The sequence below is a fragment of the Podarcis tiliguerta genome (assembly GCF_965153285.1).
Source record: "Podarcis tiliguerta genome assembly, chromosome: 1".
In the NCBI taxonomy this organism is placed as follows: domain Eukaryota; kingdom Metazoa; phylum Chordata; class Lepidosauria; order Squamata; family Lacertidae; genus Podarcis; species Podarcis tiliguerta.
Genome location: NC_139534.1, coordinates 92,042,697 through 92,059,680, shown reverse-complemented (window position 1 = coordinate 92,059,680; position 16,984 = coordinate 92,042,697). Strand labels below are relative to the sequence as shown.

Here is a 16,984-nt window from a genome sequence, read left to right as displayed (position 1 = left end):
ATTTACTGTGATGCTGAGAATAACACAGAGACGTATTCTAAACAGTTATGTTTCTGTTGAGCAGAGATGCCAAAGGAAAATGTGAAACAACCCAGCCACGTGACAGAGTTCACTGGGAGTTTTGCTGGAGCACATACATATTACGCCTTTATCTGTTACATTGCCAAGAACACTTCAGCATGTGAAAAACACCATACAGCTTGCTATAGAGAATTTGAAAATGAATACACATTTTGCAATATTGCTTAGCAAAATATTTCTGGTAGCTTAATTGTTATGAAAGATTATGTATCTTTTGTATTTTGTGATATTTCAATTACTTTGTTACTATTGGTGTATATATTTTATGTAAACATTGTTGAGGCTTGCATGACATAAAGCAGTGTATATGAAACGAAGAACATTCAATACTTCATTTATTTAATTGCCTCCAATGAGGCACCTTTATTTCTATATTTATACCACACCTCTCCTGTTCAAGCTAGTGAACATTATTTATGCTCTTCCCATTTTATCCTCACAACAGTCTAACTTTGAGGAAGGTTAGAATGAGTGACAGTGACTGGCCAAAGGACACCTGCGAGCTTCATGGCTGGGTGGAGCCATGAACTGATTTAAAATACAATCAAAACGTGTACAGAACAATTATATATGAAAACCATTTAAAAAACCACACACCCACACACATACATAATCTAAAGCAACAATAACAACACATGTATGAAACCAATTCAAATCCAATAGAGATGTGCCTACTGGATTACTGGGCCACATGCAACATGCAAACTCCATTTTTTTCGGCAGTCCCAAGGAGGCTAGGAAACAGGAAGTGGCTCCTGGGTCCCTCATGCCTCCTTCACACATGTCCCTCAGCATGTCCTGTGTGGGGAAACTAGTCACGCTGCCGTAAATCTGGCACTGGCCAGGGAGCAGAAGGCTAGGCAAGAGCTGCCCTCAGGTCCCCAGAGCAGTAGAGATCCAGCAGTGATGCTGCCACTGCTTTTGAGTTGGGGGTGCTCCTCATTGTCTCTGTTGTGCACGGGTCAAGGGGTTTGCTGGAGAACGGGGAGCAGTGAGGTAGGGAGCAGCAGCAGAGGTTTGAGGTGATCAGGGTAGGTAGATCTTGGCTGTGCAGAAAAACCTGCCTGGTGGGGGCAAACTTGGGCTTCTGATGTTACATTTTCTTTGGGGGGGGGATTTTTAAGATCCCCACCTCTAATGCCTCTCACACCAAAAGCACACATAAACACATACAGTGGTACCTCAGGTTACATAAGCTTCAGGTTACATATGCTTCAGGTTACAGACTCCGCTAACCCAGAAATATTACCTCAGGTTAAGAACTTTGCTTCAGGATGAGAACAGAAATCGTGCTCCGGTGGCGCAGCAGTAGCAGGAGGCCCCATTAGCTAAAGTGGTGCTTCAGGTTAAGAACAGTTTCAGGTTAAGTACAGACCTCCGGAACGAATTAAGTACTTAACCTGAGGTACCACTGTATAGGTAAGGAAAAGGGAACTCACGGTGGACAGGGAAGGGTATATTCCAAACTGCAACAGTGTGGGGAGAGATGGGATGTGGTGACCATGGATTTGGGGTCACTTTGTCTGCATTCGGATCTCCCTGGTTGGGATTTCAGGGGTTGGATTCTCTCACACAGCCCAATCTTGGGTTCTAGTGCATTTTCATGTATTGCATCTATATCTATCTATCTATCTATCTATCTATCTATCTATCTATCTAGGAACCACCCTGAGTTTGTGTATTCCATTTGTTTAATGAATAAATATATTGAATCTATTATTTGTTTAATTATATATATTTGAACATATTGTGTATATTAAATAATATTAACTACATTGCAAAACACTTTCATGAACAATATGGAAATTTAATTCAGTGTGTGGCCTGTGGGTTCTGTCTTGAAGGACTCTTGCAGCCCACTTGGTCTGAGGGGGTTGGACCGCCCTGGCTTAGAGGGCTTGTTGAAAGAGGAAGGACTTGTGTTTCAGGAAATGTAAATTACTTCATCTGGCTTTATGGCACTGAAGTCTGTGTGCTTCAATTATTCCACATGCTGGCAGCATACACTGTTCCTTCCTGCCCAAGGGCCATAGTAGGCGGAGTTCAGAGGCTACATATATGGAGCAGCAGCAACACCTTTGAATGCGGTTTGCCTGTTAACCTGTTGTTAAGCATTGCTGATGACAGTGGCGCTACGACTTCCCAAGAATGGGGACCGCAGCCGAGAAGGTAAGGAAAATGACTTCTCACAATTTGTTTTATCTTTATATTTTGTTTTATCTGGGGAGTGGGGTGGGTGGGGGTGTGTGTGTGTGCATGCAACTCTTCCCTGGATCTGAATAGTCTGAAAATGCCCATGTTCAAACAACTTTTGGAATGTATGTCTGATGTAGTAGCAGTCACGGTTTTGCTTCGGGGAGAGTTTTAATGAAGCAACTGGTTCCTGCTCTGTGAGATAAAGGTGTGCCTCTGCACCATTTGATTCTGAATGGTACAAGCATGGGATTTGGTTTGAAATGAAAGGAACTGTTTAAAACTAATACACATTTATTAGATTTATTAACAACGGCAGAAGCAACACTGAAGGTGGCTGTTAACATGAAAAAGTTGCAAACATAGCAAAAGCAGTCAAACAGAAAATCAGGATATGAATTCAAAAGTAATACGGGTCCATCTTAATTAGCCTAAAAACAAATTATTTTAATGCTAGCACTAAGTGCACCAGGATGCTAATAAGATGGAAAATGGTGTAACTACCAGCGGCAAGACATGTCGGGAGCAGCCTGGGTGTTGATTGCTGTTTTGCAGATCAGAGATTAGGTACAGAAGATAACACTTGGGGAAGAGGACAGGGAGGACACTGACAACGAAGAATGTGGATGAGATAGGAAGTATTTTTGAATCTTCTTTGAATTGATGCATACCTGCCCCATGCTCTGAATCCTCATGTGCACATGTGTACTGCAAGTCATCACCATATAGAAAGACTTCCAAGAACATATGTGCTGAACAGAGAATACTGGCAGTATACTGAGCACCCTTCTGGTTGGTGTGGGTATCTCTTGGATTCCAAACTCCCCTCCCATCCAGTTACGGGAATGTCAGGTCTGATCATTGGCAATGCTGAATGAGGGGATCGATGTAATATAACAGGGATCGCCATGCATACAAGCCTGGATGTTGGGTCGTGTGCTTATTTCCACTGGGAACACTGTCTGTGTGTCGCAAGGTGTTTGTGTTGGAAGGAGGCTTCCTTACATAAGTCACCCTCACTGGATCAGGCAAATGTGGATTAAAGGTGCTTCTCAGAGTTACCTTGGCATCCTCAGTTGCGAGTCCTTTACGGAACTAAAGAATAGGACATGCCATTGCAGCAATAATAACAGCAACAGCAACAACTCTTTAAAGCCCTAAAAGGCCTGGCCCAGTATCCCAGTTTCCACCCCCATCGTTCAGCCCAGATGCTGAGGTCCAGCTCCAAGGACCTTCTGGCGGTTCCCTCACTGCAAGAAGTGAGGTTACAGGGAACCAGGCAAAGGGCCTTCTCGGTAGTGGTGCCCACCCGGTGGAACACCCTCCCATCAGATGTGAAGGAAATAAACAACTATCTGAAGACATCTGAAGGCAGACCAGTTTAGGGAAATTTTTAATATTTGGTATTATATTGTTTTTTTAGTATTCTGGGAAACCCAGCCAGATGGGTGGGGTATAAATAAATTATTATTAATTATTACTATTATTATTAGCAGTGTCAGCATTTGAGTCCCTGTTCTCTTCTTTTGAGACACAGCAGCTGGGTTTATAGCGTTGGAGCTACAGCACACTAATGAGTAGTTACCTAGAAAAGACTTCATGATCTATTTGGGTGTGTACAGATGTTCCTTTAAACACCTCCCCCCTTTCAGGTGAGCCCAACAGCTCTCTCCTTCGCACTGAATCCCACAAATAGACCCACCAGCAATTCAAAAACCCCACCCTACCCCTAATGCTTCAGGCAAACTGTTTCATGTTAATGCACTGCACGGATACTTTATAATGTTCATTTGTTGCTTGCTCATTTCTTGCAACCACGTTGCAAAACGGATTTGGGTGGGCAGAAGTGGGGAAAGCAGGCTTGGGATGCTGCAGTCACATGTGGACCAGCACTGCTGCTGTAAAGCTATCGGAAGTGATGTCCACAGAGCCTGGCCCTGGAGGAGGTGAGGTCCCATAAGCATATTTCCTGATTAAACGAACACACATTTGGATGCCCTTAATATCTGTGAATATCCCAGACAGAGTTGTTGTCCAAAGAGACATGGATTGCATTCAGGCCAAGCCCTTCCCCCGCATTAGTCATTTGCTGTAGGAACAGTGCCTTAATATATATTTTAAATATACGATTCAAGCCGTTGGAGCCATGGACGGAGTTAATTGCATGCTTGCTTGCTTGCTCCAAAGGGTTTATTAGCAACGCTTTCCTCCACTGCTCCTTGACCCAACGCACACCACATTCAGCATTATGCCTTGTCACAAAGAAACAAGTGCCCAGTAGTCAGGGACACTTAAGCTTGCGTTTGCCAGTAACTGAAAGAAGTGTGGTTTTGTTGTTGAGAAAGTAGGTTACTAAAGCAGGCTTCCCTCTTTGCAAAGGAAGTGGGCACTTCGCCCTCCGTTTCCTGAAGCATCTCTGCAAGAGGATCAACCCTGTACTTTTATGAGCAGAGGGTGCAGGATGCTGTGGCTCAGCAGCCATTCAGAGTATGCACTAGGGAGGGACTAGTGGCAGGAGAAGCTATGTAGGAGCAGACTGGATAGCAGTGGGAGACAGGAAGAACTGGGAAGCAAATGCATCTGCAGGCCACACTCTCCCCTCTTTTAGCCACTGGGCGTGGGAAGGACATGAAAAAAAGAAAACACGTTAAGGAAAGAAACGTCTTTTTGTGTTTTGATTTTGTTGTTGCAAACACATAGCTTAAGAGTTACATAACTGGGGTGACAAGAGCTTGCTGTAAAACACATTTGCATAGTGCTGTTATTACCAAAGCTTAATTGTATAACAATAACACACGCAGACGGATGATGCCTCTAGACATCTTTGCTGTCAGAGTTTTCTGGCTTTTCAGAAAACACAGCTAATTTAAAACATGGCGTCTCACTTTGTGCCTCAGCAAACTTGGTAGTATGGTAGTATGGTATTCCTGCTGCCAAGACCAGCCTGCCCTTGGCCAATGCTCAGGCAATTGTGTTTGGGTGGCATGGAAGGGCAGCAAATACTTCCTTATATAATTAATTATTGTTTCATTTTTACTCACGAGAGATGCACCTGTAGGATTTTCTGCCTCGGGTCCCAAAAGAACTTGGATGCTATGCACCTTGGCTTGTGTGTGTAGAGGGGAGGGGCAGGCAGGGAGCCAGTTGACCGTTTGCTTTGGGCTGCAAAATGTTTTGCCAGCCCCAGCTCCTGTTCAGGGTGCCAGCTAGCCAACCAGCCTCTTCCAGGGATATTTCTCCCCCCCCCCCCCCGCTTCTTTCCGTTTTCTCCACCAAAGTCAGCCAGCATTTTCGGCTACTTAACATGCTCAGTCTTCCTGGGCTGTTTTTGAGTGCCCTATTTTATTTTATTTTTCTCCCCCAAGGCTGCCAGTTCCTCTCTCTTGTGCATGGATAGTGGCATCTGGAACAGCTTGCTCAGTGGTGCTGGAGCTGCAGCAATATAGGCTCCTGATTACCATGTGTGTGTGTGCGTGTGTGTGTGTATCTGTGTTGAGGGTGGCAGTGACACGGAGGTTGGGATTGAGTGGGTCCACTAACAGGACCACTGTGCAGAGTCTGCACCCGCCCCAACCTCACTGCTGCTTTGATCTTTCTTCGTGTAATGTTGTTATGGACCATGTTGAGGGCTTGTAGAACATTCATTTCATGATGATGATGAAAATTGTTGTTAGCAGTAAGCCCAAGCTTGCTCAGAAAGCTCCTGGCTTGGTTGAAATTGCTCATTCCTGATCAATTGCTAAGTAATAGCTATGGTGTAGTGCAGGCATCCCCAAACTCGGCCCTCCAGCTGTTTTGGGACTACAATTCCATCATCCCTGACCACTGGTCCTGTTAGCTAGGGATGATGGGAGTTGTAGTCCCCAAACAGCTGGAGGGCCAAGTTTGGGGATGCCGGGTGTAGTGGTCAGAGTGCCAGATTAGGACCTGGGAGACCAGGGTTTAATCCCCACTTGGCCATGAAGGTCCCTGGGTGAGCTTGGGCCGGTTATTGGCCCCCAGACTAACCCATCTCACAGGGGTGTTGTGTGGATTAAAAGAGGACAGAGGGGTCTAAAGAACCATGTGCACCATCCTGAACTTTTGGGAGAAAAAGGTGGGATATAAATGCAGTTAACAAAAAAATGGCTGTTACACAAAACAGTCTATAACAAAATTATACTCCTCAATTTACTATGTATTCAAACTAGCCCCCAGTTATCAGAAGCAGAATAAAATGTGTTTATTAGACAATGGCAATCCTCTCTTGCATCACCAGCGTAGCTGCTCTTTTAGTGTATGTATATATGGAACCTGACTTTTTCAGTTTTAAAATCTTGGTCATTCAAAAAGAATTTGCTCATTCATGAATATTAGAGAAAGTACCTGCAGCCAGAAGAAAGGATTAGTAATTTGGGGGGTTTTTTAACTGCCAAGTTGTCTCATTTCCTGTTTCAGAGATCTGTGCCAGAGACTAAAAAAATACATTGGTAAACGGGAACAACCTGAAGCTTCAAAAAGTAGCCTTCCATAGTGAAAAGACTTCTATAGCATATTGGTGGTGGGGGAGGAAGGGTGCTCATGTTTAAAAATGAACTTGGACCCCTTCAATACCAGTACTTATTGCCCCTGCTGGTTCAACTCCTCCAGAACCCTAAAACTAAGCACAATAATCTAGTTGTGCTGACTGTCATTCAAGTCTAGAAAAACAGTCATAATGAATAAAGTGCACTGCTTAGCTGAGGCACTGAATATTTTTACGGTATATTGATGCAAATGGTAGACATTTTAAAAATGAGGTTAGTTTTAAACATGGGCATTAATAGCCTTTAACTTTGCCAAAAGAGACTCAACATTTTTAATTGGATTCTGCACATCCTACTGGTTCTTAGTGCTGTTTACAGTATTAAAATGCAACTTTACCTTTTTAGTGAGTAAGGAAGGGCAGTTGCCCAGTGGTGGGATGCATGATTTGTATGTAAAAGGTCCCAGGTTCAGTTACTGGCATTGCCAATTAAATGGTTAGGTAGCAGGTGATGTGAAAGTCTTCTGCAGGAGGCTCTGAAGAATTGCTGCTAGGCAGAGTGGACAAGGCTGGGGTCAAAAGACCAATGATCAGACATAGGAAATCAGACAGCAGCTGTAATATTACCAATAGTAATTAGAGTAAAGCCCAATAACCAGAATTCTGGATGCAGAAGGCGGTGAAGTAGACTAGAGATCAGTTAGTAATCAGCTCATAAGAACTCGCCAGTGTGCTATTAATTATTGGAGGCAAAAATAAGACACAAGTCTGGGAAGAGAAATCTTGAGAGCTTCAGAATGTGGAAAGATGTGCCATGTTTGCTAAGAGGGAACTTGAAATGAGGTTTCCTAAGATTGCTCAACAGAGACAGCATGTATAAGGAAGTGAGGGTAGCAGCAGAGTATATGCAAATGAAAATATGCAAGAAATAGAAGCATGTAGATGACTGTGCAAAGTAATAACATAATTGCCTGGAGCAGCTCATTAGAGTTATAAATGGTGATTAAATGAGGGCAAGTAACTAGTGTGGTGTGATCAACTGAAATTCATCAGACTAAGAACCAGACCCTGCTGTAAAGCCTTATATAAGCACTATGTATATATCTGTCTAACTTCAAGACGTCACAAGTAAGCCTCTTTCCCATCAGATCGAGCCTTTTTGTGCTTTGTGTTTCCAAGAACTCTGCCTTTGTCTGAATTTTGGAATTGACATAAAAATCTTGACTTTGAAATGCTGAAGGGCTCTTAAAATGTAACTCAACTTTTGGATAAGTTTCAAAACAATAAGATGAAGACTTAAGTGTTGCCATTTTGACTCCAACGTTCATAATTTGAATAGCTGGGAACCATTTCAAATAAAAGAATGGAATGCTGATTTTTTTTTAAATGAATCAGAACTATGTTTTGTGGCAGCAGATTCCATAGCCTAAATGTGTGCTGCTGGATGAAGTGCTTCCCTTTGACTCTCATTGGATTGTCCTGGGGTTCTGAAACAGGATACTGTCATAGAAAAGTTAGAGAAATTTCTGTATGAAGAAAAATTGGGAGGTCAAAAGGTATTTCAGTTAAAGACAATGTGAATTATTCCATTCAATTATTTAGGTGTTTGCAATGAATCAACTCAAGATCTAAAGCTAGGCATTCAGGCCCTGCCAATCCAGCACCAACATAATACCCATAGAGTGAGGGATCTACTTTGTTTTTCTTTCTACCAACCAGAGAGTCAGATTCATAAGACATACAGTTAGAATCAGAGTGCAGGGTGCCTCTGAGCAGATTCTGAGCCTATCAATGTGAATCGAGTTCACATTCCTTCCACCCCCCCCCAAAAAAAAATCCACTCTGGATTAGCTTTCTTCATTGCAGCAGCAAAATTTAGGTGGAAAGTGTTTTATTGTTGCTGTTGTAAAAGAATTGGGAGTAAAAAACCATTGTCAAATTACTATAAACCACCAAGAGACCGCCCAGTAGATCTTGGCCTACCTTCTTCCTAACCCTGCTCTAGAAACTAGGACTGGCTAAATTCCACTTTGGTTAAATTCTGGATCCTGAACTGAATTAGACTGATTCAGGGCTTGTCTTGCACTTCTGTTTATCCTGTGTCTAGAAAACATGTGTCCGAGCAGTTGTCCCTTTGCCCCACTCCTTTCCCAGGGAAAACCCACTCTTCAGTGCTAAATCAGAGCTAAAGTCAATCCAGAGAATCTGAATTGCCATTTGCTCTAATTGAGCGCTAGTGAATGGTTTTCCCTGGACAAAAGCAGCTGGACAAGATGAAGTGTGGAGGAGCCTTCAGTTCAACCCATGATCATGATTTTGCTGTAAATGGCCACTGATATAGCTTGGGTCATGTCAGTTCTGGATTGTCTCAAGTTGGATCAGGGCCACTCCAAAGTTCCTGAATTGTATCAGAGAGGAGCACCCCCCACACACACACTAGAAACCCTGTCCCAAGCCAGCAAACCTAGTTGCCTATTTTTCTAGAAAAATAGGTGCTGAAACTCACCATGAACATCTCCCTCGTTCAATGACGCCCACCTGGGAGGTGTTGGAACTAAGTCCTGGCGAGTTCCTGCTGGAAAAATAGCTCTGCCTAGATCCAATATCTGAGTTTCACCATTATGAATGCCAATGAAATCTAGGGATTTCTTGCATAACGCCAACTCTCTTTCAACTTTATCATGAAGAAGATATTGCAGCACTTTTTGCCCATGGACATGATCGAACTTAAAGAGGGAACACAAACAGATTGTTCTTAGAGTATGCTTTTCTCTTGCCCACCCACCGCCTCTTAAAGTGATGTGTTTGTAATTACACAACTGCAAATACATGTAAATGAAGCCATTTAGCAGAGCCACAATTCATAGTTTCTTTTTAATGAAATCTCATCCAGAAACACTGGTCAGACTGTCTGTCATCATTGTATTGCACAAACTGTTTATTTGGAAGATGTGTGTGGGCAGGTTGATGTCAGAAGGTATGAAGGCCACAGACAGTCTGGAACCATGCTGTCTAGATAAGAACATAAGAATAATCCTGCTGGATCTGGCTAGTAGCCCATCTAGTCCACCATCCTGTAGGCTTTAGATACCTATTAGGTCAGTAAACTACCATATAGCATATATTCAACACAAAAAACAGCGACAATTTGTTGTTGACAAAAGACAGCTGGACATACAAAGGGCCCCATTACCTTCAGTAGCTTAGAGCCTCATCAAAACTAAATCCGGCCCTGGAAAGGACTCTTGCCCAGATTGAGAAATGGTTCCTCATCCAAGGTCACACCATACTCATCATGGCTGAGGGCAACCTGAGTCTCCCAGGTCCTAGTCTGACATGTTAACCCCTAACCACATGGGCTCTCAACTCTGGCAGTCTTTATACTTCTCTGTTGGTACCACATTAGCCTACTAGCCTCTCTTACCGTCCTAGGTCAGGATGATTATGAGGCCAGCTGTAATGGCCTCTAGTCCCCTCCTCTGATTAGCAGCTTCAGTGGAACCCATGTCACATTCACAGGGCTCCCAGTCAGTGCTTGCTTGCTGCAGGTTCTTTTGGTGGTGGGGAAGCTTGGCCAAGAAACCTCAATACTCCCTTCTCTCTCTGAGTCTATCTCCTCACTCTCATTGTTGCCAGCTGCTGTTCCTCATCACTGTTACCACCTGCTTGGTCTTTTCAGATGAGGAAGCAGGCAGTAGCTGCTACATTTCCTCCTCACCATCAATACTGTTATTTGTTTGTCAGAGTGAGAGGCATGGTTGCCATGGTGAAGAGTAGGTCCTGGTCCAGGCGGTCCCCTTGTCAGTGGGCCCCCTGCTGGGGTGTTCCTTACTATGCCAGCCACTGACAATGGCCCTTAGCCCACTCTCATCTCAAGCCTTGAAGCTATTGACAGGCAAACTCGCTCTCTGTTCATGCAGAGACAACATGGAGGCATTCATAAGGGACATAATAAGATAAACTATTTCACTTTGACTTGTCTGCTGAGACATTCCTGGGTGTTACATGCAAAGGATTTTGGCTAATATTCTAGAGAGCACATTTTTTTCAAGCAAGGTATGTGTCCTAGGCTCACCCTTGTCATGTTTCTGCATGAATCAAGTAGGGCTATTCTTTTTTTTGGGAGGGAACTCCAGTCAGAGCCAACTGGGACACTCTAACAGCCCAGAATGCTCTTGGTCAGTGGCACCACAGGATCTACCCAATACCCCAAACGTTTCTAATATACTTCCTTCTCTCTGTCTGAGTCACATATCACTGAGACTGATCAACAGAGTGGACCACTGTGCTTCCAGACTACTGATCTAGCCTTCTCATCTACGGCCTGCATTCTCTTGGGCCTGAACACTTAACAACACCCAGCACTTCCTTGTGGCTCTGCATTGCAGTGGTTGGCAAGATCACACCTGCCTTTAAGGGAAGTTTGTTCACCATTACTCACCATCTGCTCACTAAGCAGAAGTTTCTAAGGTTTCCAAGGGAAGTGTCCAGCAGTGTTCGGGAAATGGGAATGGGATGAGAAAGGGAGAAGCAGAAGCTTTGGCGGGGCCCGATGGGCAATGTTTATGGCTTTGGGTGATCTTTGTCATGTGGGAATAAATCCAGAATTCTTACTAATTTTTTATTCATGTGAAGTTCACTGGCTTTTCTTCCATTGCAGAAACAACTGTTTCCAGTTTCCATGGTGTCTGTCAGAATTATAAAAGCCAATATCGTCCCCTCAGGAATTTCATGTAAGTTTTGTGCATCCTTCATTGCACCACTGGGCTCAACTGTGCAGCAAGATTATTGGATAAAATAGCAATGTAGGAATGAGGAAACTTGGACTGGATTAAATAACAAAAGATCTGAAAGAGTTTTCATGGTGACTAAGAGAATTGGTATCCAGTTCTTTTTTTTTTAGTAATTTTAATTAACTGGCCAATCAAATCAAATTAAATCACATCATATAAATTCCGAATTACAAAGCCGAATTTTAAATTTTGTTGGGGGGACCCATATTTCAAGATCCGAAGGGGGATTCTGATCATCTTCTTACTACTGCGTTAATGTCCAAATCAGTCCAAATCACTCCAAACAGAGTTCATAATTCTATCCAGTCTTATCTTGCTGTTTCCACATCACATCTTGTTCATATATTTTCTCTTTTTCCTTTATGATCTCTTCTGATAGTCTCCTTAAGCCGATAAACACCAATAATGATCCTGTGTGAATTTTTCCGTTCTTCCAATCCTCAAATCGAGATGGTTTCCATATATCATCGCCTTCATAGATAACATCGCTCTTTCCATCGTTAATCTCGTAAAACTGTCGCTCTTAAGTCCCTCTGAGGAGTTTCACCCACAATATAAAAACAGCTCTATTTCTCTCTTTCTCCTCCCAGACTCAAGACCTCCAACAGATCTTCCCAATATGGCAACGGCATTTTTAACTGCGTCATTTCAAAGCTCTTATACATTCCACACTCTTCTTAAAACATGCTTTGGTTCGAAAGTTTATCTCCACACAGCCTTAAATCCACAGCTTAAGTCCTTAAAACGACATTTCTGACTCGTGAGGGTAGGGGATTCTTGTTTAATCACATAAGAAAAGAAAGGAAAGTTTTTTCCCCTCCCCCATCAGTCATTTGCCATACCGAATCTTGGCGTATCTTCTCATGATTTATTCTTGTCTTGTTTTACCAGAGATCTCTTCTGTTAGCAGTCTTTACTCCCCCTCCTTCCTTGAAATATGTGCATTCCTTCATCCAAATTGTTTCTTTTTGAAGTTCTTGCAGCTAGTGGCGCGGATCAGGGACGGCATCCAGGAGCACTGGAATCCCACAGGAGGGCTTTGTGCCTAGTGCCCCCATCCCCACAAATTCGGGGGTGGTATAGGGCACAGCAGCCAAGGCAGTCCCCCCCACCATCCTGGGGGGGGTAGGGGAGAGATGTTATTGTCAGCCATCTTCTGATGCGCCCCCTAGTGGCCCCCTCCGGTATCCAGTTCTTAAACATTACTGAACATGTCCCCAGTGTTTTAGGTGGCGCAGAATTCACATCCAATCATACATCCAAACTTGTAAGAGCCTCTTTCCCATGGTATGATCCTGCACCCCTACAAACTTTCATAGGCACTGCCAGTGGGACGCTCTCCCTAAGAAATAGGCTGTCACCCCCTTAATGCTGGATTCCTGTAACCACTGGAGGCAAGGGAATTTTTCACACACTCAGCTCACTTTTCTTAATTATCATGATTCAGTTTATCCCCTTAAGTAATTCTAGGTATGCTTACTTGAAAATTTACCATCAAAATAAATAGGACTTACTTTTTCAAGGGTTATTCAGGATGGTATCATGAATGGTATCAGGAGTGAGAAATATATAGTTCTGTTTCAGAAATGTAACATTTCCCTTTCCCTGAAATGCACTCTGCCGTTCTATGCCCCTCACTCAATATATTTTCTGCTGCTGATGGCACAGTTGCCCCCCCCCATTGTTGCACTTGCTCGGAACTGGTGATGGTTCAGTCAAAAGGACCCAGTTTTTTGGTCTTGTTCATCAGTTTGCACAGGTGTAGCCTGTGCATTTTGCACAATGCTGCAGGTGTGAGAAAGAGGCCTCCTAACACTAGACATTGCTTTCAGATGCAACAATTTGAACAGCGATATTATGTAAGCCAAGGGTAAAGGACCCCTGGCGACTATGGGGTGCGGCGCTCATCTCACTTTCAGGTTGAGGGAGCCGGTGTTTGTCCACAGACAGCTTTCCGGGTCATGTGGCCAGCATGACTAAACCGCTTCTGGTGCAAGAGAACACTGTGACGGAAACCAGAGCGCACGGAAACACTGTTTACCTTCCTGCCACAGCAATACCTATTTATCTACTTGCACTGGTGTGCTTTTGAACTGTTAGGTTGGCAGGAGCTGGGACAGAGCAACGGGAGCTCACCCTGTCATTCAGATTCGAACTGCCGACCTTATGATTGGCAAGCCCAAGAGGCTCAGTGGTTTAGACCACAGCGCCACCCACATTATGTACCAATATCAGTAAGAGTAGTACTAGGTGTTATAACTGCAAGAATATTGGTTTATGTTCTAAAACGTCACATTAGGTCATCTAGTTGGTGCCAGAGCAGTGGCGTAGCGTGGGTTGTCAGCACCCGGGGCAAGGCAAGTAATTTGCACCCCCTAACCCGGGGCAAGGCAAGTAATTTTTGCCCCCCCCCGCTGCACTGTCCCTCCCCCAGATAGTCCCTCGCTCTCTCTCTGCACCGCACCGCACGCCTGGCACCCTCCCCTCCACAGTGGGCGGCGACCCGGTGGCTCGGATCGGATTCGCACAGCCAGCACTGCAGTGAGAGAGAGTGAGTGAGCCAGGTAGGGGCAGAGAGCTGCGAGTGTGAGCGCCCCCCCAGATGTTGCGCCCGGTGCGGCCGGCCCCCCTGCACCCCCCACGCTACGCCACTGTGCCAGAGGCTTCACCACCATCACCAAATATCTGTGTTCCTTATATCACTGATATATTCCAGCTCAGACCTCCACTGCAAAAATATATTCAGAAATAGATGCCCCTCCCACAGTTTGTCATATACAAAGTGATGTGGCATCCCCATATTTGGGGACACAGTTGAATATACGATCACAACTGTTAAAAAGCTTTTTCCATTCCTCGCTGCAGTGTTTCCATCTAATTGCTACGTGACCTTGCATCTGCCGACAGCATCGCCTGAGAAATTTAGAACCCAAACTATGAAGAACTCTGACAAACCAGTCTGGAATGAGACATTCTATTTTAGAATCCAAACTGAGATCAAGGTAAGGTAAGATATTCAACATGCCACCACTTGTTTGGAAAACCTTCTGGGCAGATAAAGACATAAAACATTATTGCAATAAGATAAAATAAATGGCTTTTCCAAACAAGTCTGATTTAGGAATGTTTAGGAAAAATGAAGTTGTTGCCTCTAATGCAGGGGTGCTTGTGTGACAAAAATGCCTGTGTGCAGGTAGTTTTGTGCTTAGCTTGTGCTTAGGGCCAAGAAAGGTAAATCACATTTCACATGCAGGGCTTAAAAGTACTATTAGCATCGGCTGAGGGCAGGCCTGATAATTACTGGGATCCGAGCAGGAATGGTGGTCAACTGGTGCCCATGTGCTCTACTTTACAGAGGACTATTTTGAAGGGGTCTTTTCTTTTAAGGAAGTAAAAGATAAAGGACACTAAGAAAAGGGAGCATCAGGGGCCTTGAAGTTGCAAACACCTGGGTAGCAGACTAAGTAGCCACACAGTTCACCTGCTCTCAAGTCTTCCACACTAGGGTAGCATGTACTGTTTTTTAAATTTAATTATAGTAATTATATAAAAATTTGCAACTATACATATGAATCACCACATGCAAAATTTATGGAAGTCAGTGCCCCCTTTGCCTTCTTTTTTGGTGCTGTTATTATTATTTATTGAATTTATATACCACCCTATACTCGGAGGTCTCAGGGTGGTTCACAGAATAAAATCAAAATATAAAACCACAAAGTAAATACCGTATTTTTCGCCCTATAGGACGCACCTTTTCCCCTCCAAAAATGAAGAGGAAATGTGTGTGCGTCCTATGGGGCGAATGCAGGCTTTCGCTGAAGCCTGGAGAGTGAGAGGGGTCAGTGCGCACCGACCCCTCTCGCTCTCCAGGCTTCAGGAAGCTATCCGCAAGCCTTGGGAACCCGGTGGGAGTTCCCGCTGGGCTCCCAAGGCTTGCAGATAGCAGCCTGTTCTGGGGGCTGGGGTCGGGGGAAGCTCGGGCTTCCCCCGCTCCCAGCCCCGCAAGCTCTGGGAGCGATGGCGAGGTTGCGCAACCTCGCCTTCGCTCCCGGGTCCCCAGCCCCGAGGCTAAAAACGAAGCCAGGACAGCTAGTGGGATCCATCCCGCTCACTGTCATGGCTTCTTTGCTCTTTGGGGCTCGGGGGGGGGGGAATATTTCCCCCCCTTTATTTCCCCCCCCCCCAAAAAATAAGTGCGCCCTATGGGCCGGTGCACCCTATAGGGTAAAAAATACGGTAATCAAAATAACAACAACAACCCAATACCCCCCACAAATCAACTAAAGGCCTGGTTAAAAAGCAACGTTTTTGCCTGATGCCTAAAGTTGTAAAATGAAGATTGTATAATGAATTTCCCTGGGGAGAGCATTCCACAGATGGGGAGCCACGGCAGAGAAGGCCTGTTCTTGTGTTGCCACCCTCTGGATCTCTTGAGGAAAAGGCACACGAAGATGATCTCAGGGTCTTGGTAGGTTTATATGGAAAGAGGCCGTTCTTGAGGTATTGCGGTCCTGAGCCGTTTAAGGCTTTATAGGTCAAAACCAGCACTTTGACTTGGGCCTATAAACTAACCAGTAGCCAGTCCAATCAGACCAGGATCAGTGTAATATGCTCAAACTGTCTTGCTCCGGTGAGCAACCTGGCCGCTGAATTCTGCACTAGCTGAAGTTTCCGAACCGTCTTCAGAGGCAGCCCTACGTATAATGCATTGCAGTAATCTAACTTTGAGGTTAGATAGAGGCATAGCTGGGCTACCAGCCAAAGCTGATAGAAGGCACTCCGGGTCACTGGGGCTACCTGAGCCTCGAGCCAGAGCAAAGGATCCAGGAATACCCCCAAGCTACAAGCCTGTTCCTTCAGAGGAAGTGTAACTGCATCAAGAGCAGGCAGTCTCCCACTCATCTGGTCTAGGGAACTAACAGTGTCTCAGTCTTATCTGGATTGAGTACATTTTGGACAATGCATAAGTGGCCACCCTAAATGGAGGAAGGGGGGATTAAACCCCACCCCCAGGGAGTATTAGCTTCCCTGAAACAAAACTAAATCTGCCCTCCCCAGTCATCAAACACTTTGGTTCCAAGTGTCATAAGAATGCCCTCAGCTGGTATGTGCAAGTCATAATACATACCAACTTGTATTGAATCTACCAATAGAGAAGTTTACTTCAACCCTCATTTAATGGGAAGGCGGAGATTAGTTTTGTCATCAACAAAGATGCTAAATTCATAGCACTCTCCCACCAGCTAATCATGCTGGTCCCATAATTACTTTCAATTCATATGGAAGCTTTCTCACTAAAGCTAACCTCCAGGCTTGCCTATACCTGTAATCCAACCCTTTAAATCCTCCCAGAATCTGGTAACAGTTAGGTGTGGCAGCCTTTTGTACACTTCAGGGATTCTGCAGTGGA

General features: G+C 44.5%; 1 protein-coding gene across 2 annotated transcripts in view; it reads left to right on the top strand.

The window, feature by feature from the left end:
- Positions 1-2,064: 2,064 nt before the first annotated feature.
- LOC310681922 (cytosolic phospholipase A2 beta-like) overlaps positions 2,065-16,984 on the top strand; it is a 40,439-nt gene continuing 25,519 nt past the window's right edge. The window contains exons 1-3 of one of the 2 annotated variants that reach the window (XM_083449973.1): positions 2,065-2,250; positions 11,439-11,511; positions 14,437-14,573. In XM_083449973.1, coding sequence (XP_083306099.1) covers positions 2,230-2,250; positions 11,439-11,511; positions 14,437-14,573 — 231 coding nt within the window. In that variant the 5' untranslated portion in view covers positions 2,065-2,229. Of the gene's footprint in view, positions 2,251-10,588; positions 10,835-11,438; positions 11,512-14,436; positions 14,574-16,984 lie in introns of those variants that run through there. The other variant, XM_083449972.1, reaches the window with a different exon arrangement.